The 16130-nt window shown below is 39.0% G+C and overlaps 1 protein-coding gene across 1 annotated transcript in view; it reads right to left on the reverse strand.

Annotated features, from left to right (window-relative positions):
- The window catches only part of LOC137889938 (receptor tyrosine-protein kinase erbB-4-like), a 286634-nt gene that overhangs the window by 61669 nt on the left and 208835 nt on the right, over nucleotides 1-16130 (reverse strand). Inside the window, exons 11-15 of the mRNA XM_068733985.1 lie at nucleotides 14840-14937; nucleotides 13008-13140; nucleotides 9274-9367; nucleotides 3236-3390; nucleotides 718-762 (exon numbers count right to left, since the gene is read on the reverse strand). Coding sequence (XP_068590086.1) covers nucleotides 718-762; nucleotides 3236-3390; nucleotides 9274-9367; nucleotides 13008-13140; nucleotides 14840-14937 — 525 coding nt within the window. The remainder of the gene's footprint in view (nucleotides 1-717; nucleotides 763-3235; nucleotides 3391-9273; nucleotides 9368-13007; nucleotides 13141-14839; nucleotides 14938-16130) is intronic.

A 16130-nucleotide genomic window follows, 5' to 3' on the forward strand; every position in this document is an offset into this window, starting at 1 on the left:
TGTCCCAAAGACTATTTCAGAAGGAGAATGTTTGATTTTTAGCAGATCTCTAAAAGACGTGAATGTTTTCTCTGAAATGATAGGTATCTCCTTATGCATCTATTGGTCTCAGTAAAAGGTTCATGACTGAATATTGATCAGATTTAATGGCTATCCGTTGTGTCTGTCTATGTATCTAACTGTACGGATTTGTCATTCTGAAGCATCCTGTCCTAGCCTGCTGCACGGTTTAGATATTTTGGCAGTGTTGTGCTGCAGATCTCCAAACCCATCAGTACGTTCTTATGTGTTGGCTGCTCACCCTGCCTATAAGCCTTGTTTTTTCCTTTCCAAACACCACCCAACAATTCTCAGAGCCACTTGATGCCAAACTGTTTCTCTTATGAAATCTTGAATCCATTTGCTGTAAACTGCATTTGTTCCCTCACCCTCCCAGTAGCCTCAGAACAAAAGCTAAAGCACTATCAATTTATCAAGAACCAGGCAAATTGCTTGTGCGCACACACACACACACACACACACACACACACACAAGCATGCACGCACAGAGAGGCATTAAGGACACTCAGGGATTTTGGACCTTAGAGCTAGCCATTAATCAGAGACGTTGCTTACTGATATTCTTTTGGGTGTGCGTGTGACTGTGTGTACATGGTGTGCGCTACAGTGTAGGTGTGTTTTCGTAAGAAAGGGAATACACGGAAAATAATGTTGTACCTGTCCATCCAGCCAATACAGTCTTGCAGTCTTGGTCCAATGCACCTAAGTAAACAAACACAGGACAAGCAAAAAGTTAGACAAACAACATTCATTGTTTGTCATATCTGAGAATGATGAGACAGGGAGTTGAGCAAAGCAATAAGTAATGGTTAATGAAAAAAAAAAAAACTGAACCCGTTTCAGTTTATTACATTTTGGCTTGGAATATTTGCCCTCAGCGGCCTTTTTCTGTTTTGCTTGCTTGATAATCTAACCCATGTCATGGGGCGTATGGACTTTAGCGAGAAAGGTCACACATGTTGACTTAAATTCAGTTGTTTTTTTATGCAGGCCTACTGCATTACAGCTCACTACTTTGGCAACATTCACACATCAGCGATATAATAATCTATAATAAGATTCACATTTGTATTATTCATTATGTACTGGGAAATCTGTTAAATTGCACATTTTAGAGAACGAAACTAAAAGATATACAATAAATAATCCAGTTTGAAGTTCATAGTTAAACATGGTTTGGGATGTATTCCCTACAAGTATTCTTTTTCCATCAGTAGGGATGCACAGGATGTGTTTTTATTTATTTGGTGGGGGCTGGATGTTTTCCTGTGGTAAAGGCTCAATAGTTGACTGTACAGTAACTCACAGGGACAGGCAAACAGAAGGGAACCTGTCAAAAGCGTATAGCACTCATGTTACTGTGAGATGCTTTGAGTAAAGGCATTTGCTCTACAGTGAATCCTTTGTATCCGTCCATGTATTGTCAAAGTAACTTCATTCAAGTATGGACATTGGTGTGCTGGTCATATTCCTGACTCTATAAGCTACCTTAAGCCATGATCTATTGGTTTGTTTTATCTGTCCACTACAGCCTTTATTGCTGTCAGTCAAAACATACAATGTGTGTGTGTGTGTGTGTGTGTGTGTGTGTGTATGCTGGTGTTATATACCAGCATACACCTTGAGGAGGTTTATCCTCAAGGTTCAGTTTCAGTGTGTCCACATGGGTGAAAGATTACAAAGCTACATTGTCTACAGATAGAAAGCAAAGATGTCTGCTGGAAATTTCACCAGTCCTGCTGTCTTGGTATTTCAAATTTCCCATGTGTACTGTGGTGTCTGACAGTCTTAATACTAGCGCCAACATTCGGAGGCTCCTTTGAATATTTAGAAGTACGGGATATTGGTTTCATCCCTGTGTCTGTCTCTTTCCCTCTTTGTCTGTCTCTCTCCCTACACCCAGCTTGTTTTTTTGGAGAGGTGGATCTGCTTATGAAGCTATACCTGTGACAAAGTGTCAGCCCGGTGTTTTCCATTTACGACTACATTGCTATGCTCGAGCAAGCTGGAGGCTGTCACTCAGGAGAGTAGAAATAACACACAAGGAAGTGACATAAACTCCCTGTGGAGTTCAATACAATCTTACCAATCCTTGTTGAAAATTACATTGAGCTGGCTTACATAGTGGCTAGTGAGCGATGGTACTTCACTGACTCCTCTAACTTCCATTCTTTGCCTCTTCTCTCTCATTTTCTGCTTTGCCTCTTTATTAATCTCTCTTATCTTTCAAGTTGTTGGATCATAATTTTATGTTTGCAGGACGTGGAAAATGAAAGGGAGTATTTCTGATTATGCACTAATAAACCACTATGTAAATGGTCTTAGATTGAAGACAATGATAAAACATAGTCTGTACCCTGTCACTCCAGAAAGGTGGCACAGGAAAATTAATTTGTCCTTGTGAAACACGCATTGCTGGAAGCTTGGTGATGTAATTAGTACTTGCAGGGCTAGTTGGTGTGCTACTGTGGCTGACGCGCTGACCAGTTACATGGTAGTGCTACGCAATAGCCAACCGAGTAAGTGCAATACATTAACACAGTTTATTCACCAGCTTAGACTCCAACAGAGCAGGGTTGTAATGTGCAATAAAACTAATACTGTGCTTTATACATTTTGGACTCTCGAGCTCTTCTCTTCACGTCAGCATTGTTGAGACGGTTTGCAATTGCTCAGTGGTGTAAATATTTGTGCCAAAATCAACCAGAGTTAAATACTTATGAGAAGATTCCTGGCAGATTTATTTCACCTCACCATTAATTTAGGCTATGCCATTGATTTTTGCCTGAAATGTTGCTGGAGCAACCAGGCCCTTAAGGTTTGGGCCAGGAGTATCAGTCAGGAGAAAGGTTTAAGGATAGTTTTCCTGTATTCACTTTTATGACAACCAAGTAAATTTTTTACAAAGTGAGGATATAATTGCTATATTTTATCTTATGCTAGTGCTGATAGCACATACACACACTCAGTAACGGCGGTGTTACAATGATCATCATCATTACTGTGACCAATGTATTTGGTTTTATCTAGATAAATGATTACTGGTTGGTTGCATTCATCTTTTAGATCGAAGGATCCGACTTCTAATTTATGAAGAAAAGGCAGAAATGTATTGCTAGAGTTACGACCATTGAACCCCACACCTCTGACCAGTCCTTGTCCTGACTGTCCTTACCCCTGGGTGCAGTTGGCATGGCAGGGATGGCATTCGTTGTTGGCTTCTGCATACTTGAAGATGAAGCTGTTGGCACCTTGCAGGCCATCGGGACACTTTTCAACACAATTAGGACCATCCTTGAAATGGACACATTTCACACATCGCTCTGGGCCCTATGGAAAATGAAATAAAAAATGCATTGCTTTTTTCATTTTGAAAACATAGTTAATAAAATGTACATGTGTATTCATAACCATCGGCGAGGTTCTATGTTGCCATTTAGCAGCGCATTTAACTGACAGCTATAATTATTTTATTGTTATTATTATCATAATTATGATTTGTAGCATGAGTCATTTCTAGCTAAGCCTGCTTTACAGTGCAGAGTTTGAACACTGCATTCCAGCGCTAATAATAATAAAGGCAGATTTGAATTGAAGGAAAGCCAAATGTTTTTTGCTATAGATTTGCAGTTAGTGACACGATAACTCTTCTTTCTTCCTACAGAGTTGTTCATGATTGATGAGTTTAGAGACAGAAAAGAGGTCTTTTTGCAAAAGTTTTGGTTATCACTATTAGTTTATTAACTGGATCCCCATTAGCTGACGCCTTAGCGGCTGCTAATCTTCCTGGACACCAGTGAGTCCAGTGGTCTCTGGACAGCTGTCTCTCGCAGATGTTGACAGTTTTTACTGTAAAGATGTGATATCAAATGTATGTAGAGACTATATACTTTAACTATACTTGACATCATGAAGCCTGACATAAAGGACAAATCTGCGGTGTCACAAATTTAGGGGATGAAATATCTGCTGTAGCCTCAGAGTGTAATGTAGACTGATTGATGGGTATATTTCTACATCAATAACTTGCCAAGTGCAGGTTTCTTAGCAGCTTTATAGATTAAATTGTTGTGCTTTTGTAGCAGTGAACGCTTGTGAACGAAAGAGAGATAACAGGGAGCAAAAGACAGAAGGTGAAAAGTACTATAGAGGATTAGGGAAAGTGAGGTAAAGAGAGAGCGGACTTGGAAGCAGAATAAAACAGCGAAGGGAAGAGAGGCAGTAAGAGCGAGCAAGATATAATGTGAATAAGAGAGAGAGAAAGTAGGGATGGGAGGGAGGGAGCAGACGAGACGCATAAAGCAGTGTGAGCGGAGCAGGCAGATAATAACCATCGCTCACAGCACACACAATGACCATAACAATCCGCCTAGAACAGGATTTATGGAGCTAATATAAGCGAGGAAGGAGGTAGGGGAGGAGAGGCAGAGAGGCAAAGAGCTCTCCCACACACGCCTCGTATCAAAAGGCCCAAAGAACATCTCATTGACAAACACCTCACACACACACACACACACACACACACACACACACACACACACACACACACACACACACACACACAAACCAGTGGTGGAAGAAGTATAAAGATCCTTTAATTAAGTAAAAGAACCAGTATACAAATTTAAAAATAATCCATTTACAAGAATGTCCTGCATTCAAAATTGTAGTTGTGTAAAAACACAGAGAGTAAGTATTCGTGGCAAAATGTATTTAAATCAAAAGTATCAGAAGTCAAATCTGTCCACAGCTCATTTCGCATACTTCTGGACCCATCAGCCTCGTATTTAAGCTGCTCATTTATGACTGTATGCTCAAGGACCTCTCAGGGTTGTGGTGATGAATTGAAAAACATATTTTATTGACTGTTAAATACCTTCATTGACTGCTGACTACTCACTCTTAACTTGCGGGAAGGGGCCACAAGGGATCAACAACTGCCTCAGTGACAGCTCTGTCCTTACACTCATAGAATCTGGAGGAACAATATTTTACTAACGTTAAGCTGCACAGAGCCAGTGCAGACAGCTGCATAGATTAAAATGAGTGTCAATCAGATGTGTGATATGTGAGAGTAAAAAAAAAACTGATAGATGGGGTCAATTTGTATTAATTCAAACATTGCAGCATTGGTCATTGCAGACATACACTCTCTGCACTGTGCACCTCTGTAGTTATATTCACCATTATTAGGTTGTAACTTCTGATGTAGTATCCAGTTTCCAAATTTGGGATATCATCCTTTTCAAGGGTCACAAGATGAATCAAAAGGGTGTCAGAATTTTTCAAGTGGAACTGTTAACAACTCAGACATCTGCAATGTGACATGGGGCCCGACCGATTTTGTGTAAGATGTCAGAACACAAGGTTTACGCTTTTTATGGTAAAAAAATCTTCATCTGAAAAGTAACTAAACTATATCTGTCAGATAAATGTAGTGGAGTAGTGGAGTAGAAGTATAGTAGCACACATAGCACAACATGGAAATACTCCATATAATATAATAAGTACAATTATACTCAAGTAAAGTACTTGAGTAAAAGTACTTAATTGCCTAAAAGTACCTAATTAAACACGCATACATAAACAAAGTGAGTGGAAATCTGATCAACAACCATGCATTTCAGTAACATACACTTACATGGATGTCCACACAATAATTGACACATGTATTTGCACATACAGTACAGTACTGTATATGTGACAGGTAGGACAGAATCATAAAAGTTCGTTGAAAACAAGGGGCAACAAGGGCAACTAAGGTAAAAAGATGGTAGCGAAGGAAGATAATGATCCTTTTGCAAGTGAAGGAGTGTGTATGAGTGCTTTTTCATACATAACCAGAAGTAGTGTCAGTGCAAGAGCTTGTAGGCCTGCATGTATGTGTGTGTGTGTGTGTGTGTGTGTGTGTGTGTGTGTGTGTGTGTGTGTGTGTGTGTGTGTGTGTGTGTGTGTATATGAACATGCATCCACCCCGGTATAATTATGCAAATTGAAAGTCTTGCTGCTCCCACTGGCTTTAGCAATGAGCCTGGCACTTCGCTTTTGTGAGTATCTTCCCACCCGTGGCTATTGGTGTGTACGTATGTGTGTGTGCGTATCCATTAGTCCAATCACATCAGCAAGCTAAATTATGTGACAGAGCAAACAAACAGTGTTTGGTCCAGCAGGGTATCAGGGCATCCAAAAAGTGACAGGGATGCACAGCGTCGCGACCAAAGTACCCTGCTGTAAATTTAAATTGGTCTGCCTGTGCGCTTAACACCGAAGTTTTGTGTGCGCTGTTGTGTGTGAAAATGAATATTTCTATATCTTCCCTTTTTTTTTTTTGCACAAACACCAGCATCTCAGGCAGACTGACAATTAATCTTTATGGTGTCAGAGTTTATAGTCAAGGTGGGCAGCTATATAAAATGCTTTTCAAGGCATGATCAGGTGCCTCAGGAAGGATTTACAAGACATTTTACTGTGATATAATGCACAGACTAAGTCATCATGCTCTGCTGTATATCTGCTGTAGTCTGTAAATATACTCCCACACTACACCACAAAATCTTTTAAGCATTAATGATGAGGTGGTGATTTAATAAGCGTAGAGGCGAGAGGAGGTAGAAAAGCAACAATGGTACAACATAGGAAAGAAATGGATGTTTTAGCACCTATAAATATGACAGTGGGCAATTAAATTTAGTGGTCATATACAGCGCATATATCCACGCCGGCAGATTCAAATGTATCATATTTGGATATTTAGTTTGTTTCACTATCAAAGTGTTGCAACATTTTCAAAACGTAGGAGGAGCTCATAGAAAGAACTGTGAATATCATATATGAAAGTAGTTTTTTTTTTTTTAGACGATACATAATGGAAAAGCTTTGCAACTTTTTTCAAAGATAAAAGAAACATATTTGAGATAAGAGAGAAAAGGGGATCAAAGAATAGATGTAAAAAGTGGGAAGATAGGAGAGAATATTCCCCTTTCTTCAACAGTCAGCTTTTTTTTTTATCAAAAAAATATTTTAGTCTGAGTTATCTTTCTCAAACACACATGATCAATAACAAAATGCTGTAAGGTTAATATACAAGACAAAGTGTGTAAAGCAAAGCGTGTAAATAAAGGATAAGGAAACAGAAACATCTGAAAACTGACACAAAAATTCAACAGATGGGATTCTTTTAATAATTTGAGGATGGCCAGCAATACAAATGCAATAAATAAAAGCATAATAGTAAACACGGTAGCTAAAAGGAGTGCGTTTTATTTTGTAGTGGGAATTTTACAGATGATTAAAGACACTAGAATCACTGGTTAACACATGTTGCCTGTTAGAATGACTAACGTAACAATCTGTCATAATTGCAACTTACATTTTTTGCAGTGAAGCATTGCAATTCTTGTTTTTTGCCTAAAATGATGGTTGAGTTAAGCTTAAGTCTTCTGTGTCTGTTGCAATATGTTAGCAACCTAAGCTACTGTAGATCTACCATTATCACTTATTTTGTCCTTTGCATAGCCTTTATTCATAGCTATAGTCATATCTCCAATCTCTCTCCGCAAAGGGAATTAGGCCTATCAAATAACTCTGTGTAAGCCATAATGTAATTGCTATGGGCTCTGTGGCCATAACATGATTGCTGTAATCCATTTGTGGTGCAACAGGTTACTCTGGGACATTTCCATTATACACAGCTTGACAAGACACACACACACACACACACACACACACACACACACACATGCACACACACTCGCCAGCTGAAACACATAAACATTTGTTGAAAGTCATGTATAAAGTACATTTTAAGAATCTAACCTTTTCAAGTATTAAACAAATTGTCTAAGTGCTCCAAAAATGTTAACATAGCCTCTATTTATTTTGCATTAGTTCTAACTAACTAGTTGTAACCCTACTCATTTTATTCTCTTTACAGCACTCATCTCCCTATCACTTGTCTAAGATGTCAAGTGCAGGGTTGTGGGGTATCAAACTGACAGCCAAGATAATCAAACCAACTAATATCATCCAACAACAACAACAACGCAACAACAACTCAAGCCAACAACCAAACTTGGCCTTTGCTTCCCACGTTTGCATACTTCCACAAAAACACTGCAGAAGTTCTGGAAACGACTACTTCTAAACTGTATTGGGCAAACTATCTGACAGAGTGCGATGCGACACAAAAGACAGCACATGGCCCCTCTGGCTTGCATCTGTCGCAAATCATCCCTCTCTATCAAACAGCGAGATGCGATTTTAAGAGAAAGCGCAGGGTCAGGGGCCTCATGTGGCTGTGGGTGTAGTGTGCAGGAGAGGCAAACAGAAATGAAGGTCAGGGATTTTCTTTCCACTCTGGCATTTTTCTAATGTACAGCTGCGACCAAAACAATCTTTCAAAGAGCTTCCATGCTTCTCTAAGAGCTTGTTCAGTACAAAAGGCTTTTGGATAAAAAAAAAACGACTATCAATTACTTTTAATTAAAAAAATATATATATATCTGTCCCTCAATACATGTTTGATGGTTAATTCAAAATAAAAACAGATGAATATACAGTCACAAACGTACATGCGCTGAATAAAAACCCAATGTGAACTGGCATGCAATATAATGCTGATCTTAGCTTAAACCATCAGTTTTACCTTTGACTCAGAACTTTGAGACATAATCAATAGTGCAGCTGAAAGGCACACTTTGACTGCTAATACAATAATTAATCATAGTCTATGATGACCACAGGGAATGTCTGCAGCTCCAAGTCATTTGGTTTGTGGTGAGTGAAGTAACGCTGTGGCCTTGAACACTCCTCTTTGGGGGCGCTCAACACTGATAACAACAATTGAACCCTTTAAGCCAATTCTGCTTTTAGCTGGTTCGATTCATTGTTGGTCTTAGTCTTTTCATGGGATTTGTTGACAATAGGAAAAATACAGAATGTCATCAGCCACCTTAATTAAAAAATATTTTCACTGTCACATTATGACTAAGATGAGACTTGGCTCCATGGCTTTTAGTTTTAAGACAAATGAGGCTGCAGTTCTTCTTTCAATGATGGAATAAGTCTACCATTCCTCTTCAATGAATAGATAAAGGATCATAACACAAACAAACTGCTGTAACAACAGCCCTGTTCTCTGTCTACATTAAGATGACACACATACATGAGTGCTTCAATGTCTGCCTCACTATTGTTGTGTAGAAGCAAGCTTACCGGACCGTTGCAGGTCAAAGAGTCATCGTCAGCTCGCTCACACTGGGCATCACAGTCCACACACACTGACCCATTGGCATACTCTCGAATATCCCTGAGAGACAAGGAGGGAAGGGATCAAGATGGGTGTGGAAAAGAGAGTGATACAGGGGTGAGAGACAAGAGGGAAAGCAAAACATTATTTGTGAAATAGAGAAATAACATGGCTATGTGTCCTCAGCCATTATGGATAATACATATAGTAGAATATACAAAGTAAATGTGTCATATGATTAATACAGATATAAGTGTGATGGAGCACTCACATATAAAACACTTAATTTAGTACATTTCCATTATGTATAAATCAGCTAATTCAGTGAAATTGCCTCATGGGCAAATTGTGCAAAAGAGAGAAAACAATCCAAAAGCAGCGATCCGTTGAATTCCCGCTAAATATGAATCTCGAAGTCAATATTGCATTTTACTTTCCAGAATGTTGTCATTAAGAGCTTTCTTGTTGCTGAACACAAGTTTGGAAGTTATCCTTTTCTATCTATACTATTTGGTTCAGGATGTCATTTCCAGAACAATGGAGCGAGAGGGAGGGACTGAAAGTCATAGACACATGTTTTCCACTACTAATACTTCAGTTTTCATCTGCTAGTATGAGGGTCATTTATTACATTAGTTACTTTCGAAAAAAAAGGTCATTATGTAGTCATAACATCAATTTACAGTCTCAAACACACATGTACACACACACACACACACACACACACACACACACACACACACACACACATTATTGTTACACCTACAAGCATTGTAGCTAATTAGCTAACTGTAATACTAATACCATCACGCAGGGGGTCGACGCAGTTGAAAAGGTGCAGCACCTGTGAGGGGTGCAATGCTTTCAAAAATCTATTAAATTAAGTGCCTTGTTATTCAATTTCTGAAATCCCCTTATAATAGTACACCAGAGTGGCCTCGAAAAGTCATTAAATTTGACCACAGTACGGCTGAGTTAGCACTTTACCTTTGTCGCTACAGGACAAGGAGAATGACTTTTGGGTACTTCTCTTTTGGTCAGTGAAGGAAAACAGAATGTTCCAGCAATAGAAAGAAAAAATGTCGTCGGCCCAGTGGGATCTAAATCAAATTAGTATTAATTATGCTTCATCTGGCCTTCATAAAACCTTCCAAGAGTCAGGGGAGGTAAGCCTTTGTCTGGGTGTGTGCTGGTTGAAATAATAAAGGCTGCAGTGTAGCTGGAAGATATCACTGACGCTTAAAACTTATATGGCTTAATGTTCTGCTTTTTCTGTCTGTTAAGGGACAAATACAAATATACAGCAACACATTTGCTGTGAATAATAAACCTTTATATAAATTTGATTCAAAAACATTCATTTCAAATGGCTTTTTTTTTTTTCCGTACTGCTGGACCTGTATGTTCACACAGACAACTAAATGCAATTCAGGCATTTAGAACAATCACGTCAAAGAACAATTAATTTGAGGTGTAAGGCGAATCAAGCTCCTTGTCATTTTTCTGCTGTCTGACCGCAATGTGTAAATGAGCTACTGAGGCTAAAAAAGGGCTTCCTTGTGGTTAAGCAAGAAGTGTGTATTAAACAAAGTCCCGAGTTTTTGTCATTCACACTTGATATGAAGTAAATTCTGCAAAGTGTCATGCTATCCTTGTTATTGTAGACTTGCTGTGCCTCCACAGAGGAATAAAGGCGCTGTAACAAAAACAGTTTAACTTGGAAATTTGATTAGATGGGTCAACGCTGAGCAGATACCAAATAAAGGCATCAAATAATGACGAAATATGAAACATTTCAAGTATGACTCGTGAGACACGCGATGTGGCAATGCTCAGAGGGAAGGGTTGGGTTTGCATTCAGTGAGGCTCTATATTTGGCAGACGATGTGCTGGTAACGCTGACGGTGTGGGTGGTGCTGACGCGCAGATGGACAGGTAGGCAGGGCGTGGCCCCGTGCGCAAGCAGTGACTGTGACACGCAGTGACACGCCTAGCCCCCCTGCCCGAACAGCACCCTCTGGTCCTCCTCATTCCTCTCCAATGTGGCCACCAAAGATTTTTTTGATCATATATGGGCTCTGAACTCAAAAGCGTCTTTCCACCACTTCTGCAAAAAATAAATCTAAATTGTTATTAATAAAACCCCTCGTGGGTTTAATCTTGTCACCGTCTTGTGTGAGAATAAGATGGCATTAAGCTATACTTCCTTTTTAAGTAGAGGCCCCCCCCCATTGTTTTGTCACTCTGCACGGGCTCCTTTTAAACAGAGAGTAACCACCGCGTCTTTAATTTTTCTATTTACCCTGCGGCTCTTAAATATTATCCATAGTAAACAGAAAAAAATTACTGCTGAACTTGAAAGCTGTAACAAAGAGCCTTGGGGTGTTTTCGAGCTGGAATTTAAGTTTTTATTAGCTGATTTTTCAGCACGTCTTCCAACAATTGAGGATTATTTGAAAATGTCAGCATTTATGTTCATAGCTGAAAAGGATGAGTTGATGGATGTTTCTATATTTGTCCTTGATTTGATCAGTGGAACACATTTTACTGCTGCTTCACTCCGGAAGGAGTTCTGTCACGTACTTGATTACTTGAAAAGCACAGTTATATTAGTGAATATACTAATAACGATGTTTCCCGACAAGTTTTTATATTGTTTTGTAAAACTTCTATTTTCATCAGAGATAATTGGATGAACATTTGCTTTAAAAAATAATATTAGAAAACCAGGTGTTTGACAGCACACTAGCAGAAGATTCTTCTATTGTTCACTTTCGGTTAGTAAGTAAGTACTGTGTATTCTAAGCTGTCGTCACCACTAGAGGATCCTGTTTGATGCCAACTGTACATAGTATAGGAGGAAACATAAACTGTACTGATACATTGGTACATTAAAAATGTTGGTAACTTAAGTAATTGGCTGTACTATTTTCAGTAAGCAAATTTCCAGTGGAAATCTGCAATTGACTTCAGCTTTTACAATCAATTGCCCTAAACTTACTTTCTATGAAAAGTGAATTTAAAATTCTGAAATGCAATTTACAACTTACATTTAAGATATCCATTGTAAAGGACTTCATTTGGGTGGAAAAAGCCACTTTATGATGTAGTTACTGTATTTATATTCATAAGCAAGTGATCAGCATTTAACAGGAATCTCTTCTATAAAAGAAAAGGGGGAAAGTATATGTAAAATTGATGTTCTTTTAGCTAAATTAAAAATGATAAGAAAATGAACTAGGAAAAGTTCATCCACAGGTCCACCTGCCTTTGTGTGCTCAATATCAGAAGCAACTTAAACTAGACGTTCTCTCGACTGGCAATGAGTTTCCTAGCAAAAGAGTGTGTGTAGCTAGAGTCTACTAGATTTGTTTTCTTGGCATTGATACAGTGCTATACATTCAGTATTGGTATGCTGGGTGAGATGACGTACACAGTTTGCTCGAAGTATTAAGACTGATCTGAAATAAACCAGACTTTGTGATGTGATTTAGTGGTTAACTTTCTTTTTTTTGTTGCATCACGCAGAGAGAGATGAGAACATGCATTGATGTAGTGGTTAGTTGAAGAGACGTACACGTTTTTTACAATGTGGGCGAACCTAAAACGCAATCGGTACCTGACGACAGTTAGAGGACGAACACATTATGTAATCTACCAGTCAGGAGTCATCTGTATGCATGAATGAAGCGTAACTCACCCTTCATAAAGATTGCAGGTATCCACACAGGTCCGTCCACGGCTGAAGTATCTGCAGGAGAGGCACTGGTCTGGGCCAGGACCCCAACACCCGGTGTCCGAACACAGCGGGTCACACACCATGCGCTCCTTTGCTGCTCATTAGACACACAAAAATGAATTACATCATTAAGTACATGTTGTAGTGAACATCATTCAACAAAACTGTTTGTCTGTGTGTTTGTGTCTGCTCGTAAGGTCTTTACCAAGCCAAGTATCACAAAGCATGTTTCAAAGGGCTGTACACATAACAAATATCAATGAGCAATATCAGCAAAACACACTTTATTGTAAAATGTGCATTATATTGAAATAAAAGCGAGATACAAAGCATTACAACCAGAAAAAAATGTTACACGCACATTACATACAATAACTAGAATTACAGCCTCGTGGTTGTACGCCTCCATACTGTTCAAGACACAGTTTACATCCATGTCTGTCCAAAATGTAAATACTTTTTCATCTTATCCTCTAGAGAGCAGCTGTTCATTTGCTGTGGTCTATAAAAGATGCATTTTTTGTGAGGATGACTCTCCTAAAAAATGTCAGGAGTCGGTGTAGGGCTCAAGATTTCTATTCAGTGAATTGAGCATTCACACAATAACTGCCCTCATGGAAAAAGTGAACGAAGACCTAGTTCCTCCCACAAAATACTCCCATCCGATAACATCAACAGATTTCAAACACTTTTTAAAACATTACATTAATTACCTCTTTTTAGTCAAGGGACTGTGATGGCTATCCAACGTGAGTGCATATACTGTACAGTATGCCCTGTGTTTCTATACATTATCTCTATTTATGCATATGTGTGTAAAGTACTCTGTGATATAGCTCACTGTGGAGTGAGCAGGAGAGCGCTGTCCTGCTTCATTAAAAAGATGCTGAGCCAACAGTGACGAAGCACTAGTGGGACCTCGAAAGCACCTGCAGATGCCATGCGGACCTGTTGATTTAGCTCAGAAGTGAGGGTGAATCGTCAAACCTGGAACTTTATTCTCTGGATTTATTTGAAAAGGTTGAAACACAGCCTTTCAGCACGTCTCATAATTTTTGGCGTCTAGAAGCTAAAATATACAGATATTGTATATTGGAACTACAGATTTTCTAGTAGCTTAAATCCATAAACATTAGTATCTGCTTTCAACACACAAATTCATAGCTGCAATTAGTTAGATAGTACAGTCACCTATGTTTTGGTGTTTGGGATAGTCATGCTATGCCATGATAAAAGCCACCATTGAATTCCAAAAAGACATTAAAGCATTAAAAGAGCCAGATTGTATGTGATCTGTGTATCTCCCTCACTATTTCTCATATAGTACCAAAATATTCAGGCTATTACCTCTACTCTTTTCTATTCTCCTCTTGTCTCTGGATCTCTCTCTCGCTCTCTTTTGTTCCACAGCACTCGTTTCTACAAAGGTTGTTACATCTGAGAGCATTACTGTGACAAAACAAGAGGGCTGAAGTAACGTGATGACAGCACTGTAAATACATTCAGAACTTATATCATCCCATCTGCATCTAACGTGATTTCCCCCTTGTCAGATTGATTTTTAAAATTGATTTTATGATAGATTTTTCTTCTTCTTTTCTCCATAGCTATGAACATGGTTATGAAAAGGCCACTGCTGTTTTTGAGGTCCTGGCCACATGTAAGCCAGGGGCTATGCTAGGCATCAGCCATAGCGTGTTCAGAATGCAAAAAAAAAACCCTGACAGGATGCAGATCTATGGATAAAAAAGAAGTCAAGTGTTTCTTTTGAGGGCAGAGGATGAAAGCGTTGCCTTCCACAAGAGACAAAACCACCTCTGTAGGGCTTCCAGCGCCGTAAGTAAACTGACCATGCAGAGGAAAAAATGAGGAGAGGGAGGAACGATGGGTGCTGAAAAAAAGGAAATAAACAAGGGAAGAGGAGCACTTGCAAGATCAAAAAGATAAGATCTTCAGATGTTTCTGACATGGTTGGAAGAAAAAAAAAAAGCCCATGGGGCTCGGGCTGTCAGGTGCCTTGGGAGACAGGAGTACATGCTATGATGATGATTATGAGAGAGAGAGAGAAAGAGAAAGAGAAAGAAAGACAGAAAGAAGGAAGACAGAACGAAGAGCGGGGGAAAAACAGTCAAATCAAAGGAATGTAATGAAAATAACGAGAGCCCATCGCAGAACTGTGGTGAACATTATCAAGAGTAACCGCAGCTGTATGCCTTCGCCAACCAGTAAAGTTGCAGTTTACATCCACGTCTGTCCAAGAAGTCATCACATCCTTATTTCCTGACCTTTGACCTCCGACATATGATCACTTCATCCTTCAGTCCAAGTGGACGTTGGTGCCAAATTTGAAGAAATTCCCAGGCGTTTGTGTAAAAAGCAACATTGAAAGCAAGGCAAGGAAGGCTTTCCTGTAATTTAAAAATCTTTGAAACACTTGGATTTTTGAGCAATGTTTGAGGAGACAAAAAAAAATCAAACACAGAGAAAGATTATTCATATTAAAAAGAATAAAAAAATATAAATCTTTAAAAACTAAAAGAGCATTTTTAGTATGGAGTCATGAATAGAACCATTGACTCCAGTGGCCCAATCGATATAATGTGAACATTACAGTAAAACAAATATTTCGTACAGATCATTGACTACAATTTTACTCCACAATGTGCACACTATGTCATATATTGTTTTCAATATTTACTGCAGATAATTTTGACTCGTCATAGCAAAAAAAGCACAGGTGTTACTAACATCATTAACAATGGCTCCGATCATTTAAAGCTCTCTTCCTGTGGCCTGTGTGAAATGATCTACCTAAGAATAAGTTCTAGGAATGCCACTTAAGATCAGACTACACACACACCCACCCGGTCCTGAAAGGAGCTCTAATCAGTCAAAATAATTTGAGTCACCTATGTGGGTTTACCACCTGTCTGCAGTGTTCAGCCTTTAAGACATTACTGAGAAAAGTACGGTTATGCAACAGCCCTCCCTGACTTGGGTTTATTCCACTGAGATGGTATTCACTGATGGTGCTAATAACAGTTTCTAGCTCAAGATTTGACCTTTTGAAAATGTGTGTGAAGA

This window comes from Cebidichthys violaceus, unplaced genomic scaffold (assembly GCF_023349555.1).
Source record: "Cebidichthys violaceus isolate CVI_PGR_0920_01 unplaced genomic scaffold, fCebVio1.0.p SCAF_11, whole genome shotgun sequence".
In the NCBI taxonomy this organism is placed as follows: domain Eukaryota; kingdom Metazoa; phylum Chordata; class Actinopteri; order Perciformes; family Stichaeidae; genus Cebidichthys; species Cebidichthys violaceus.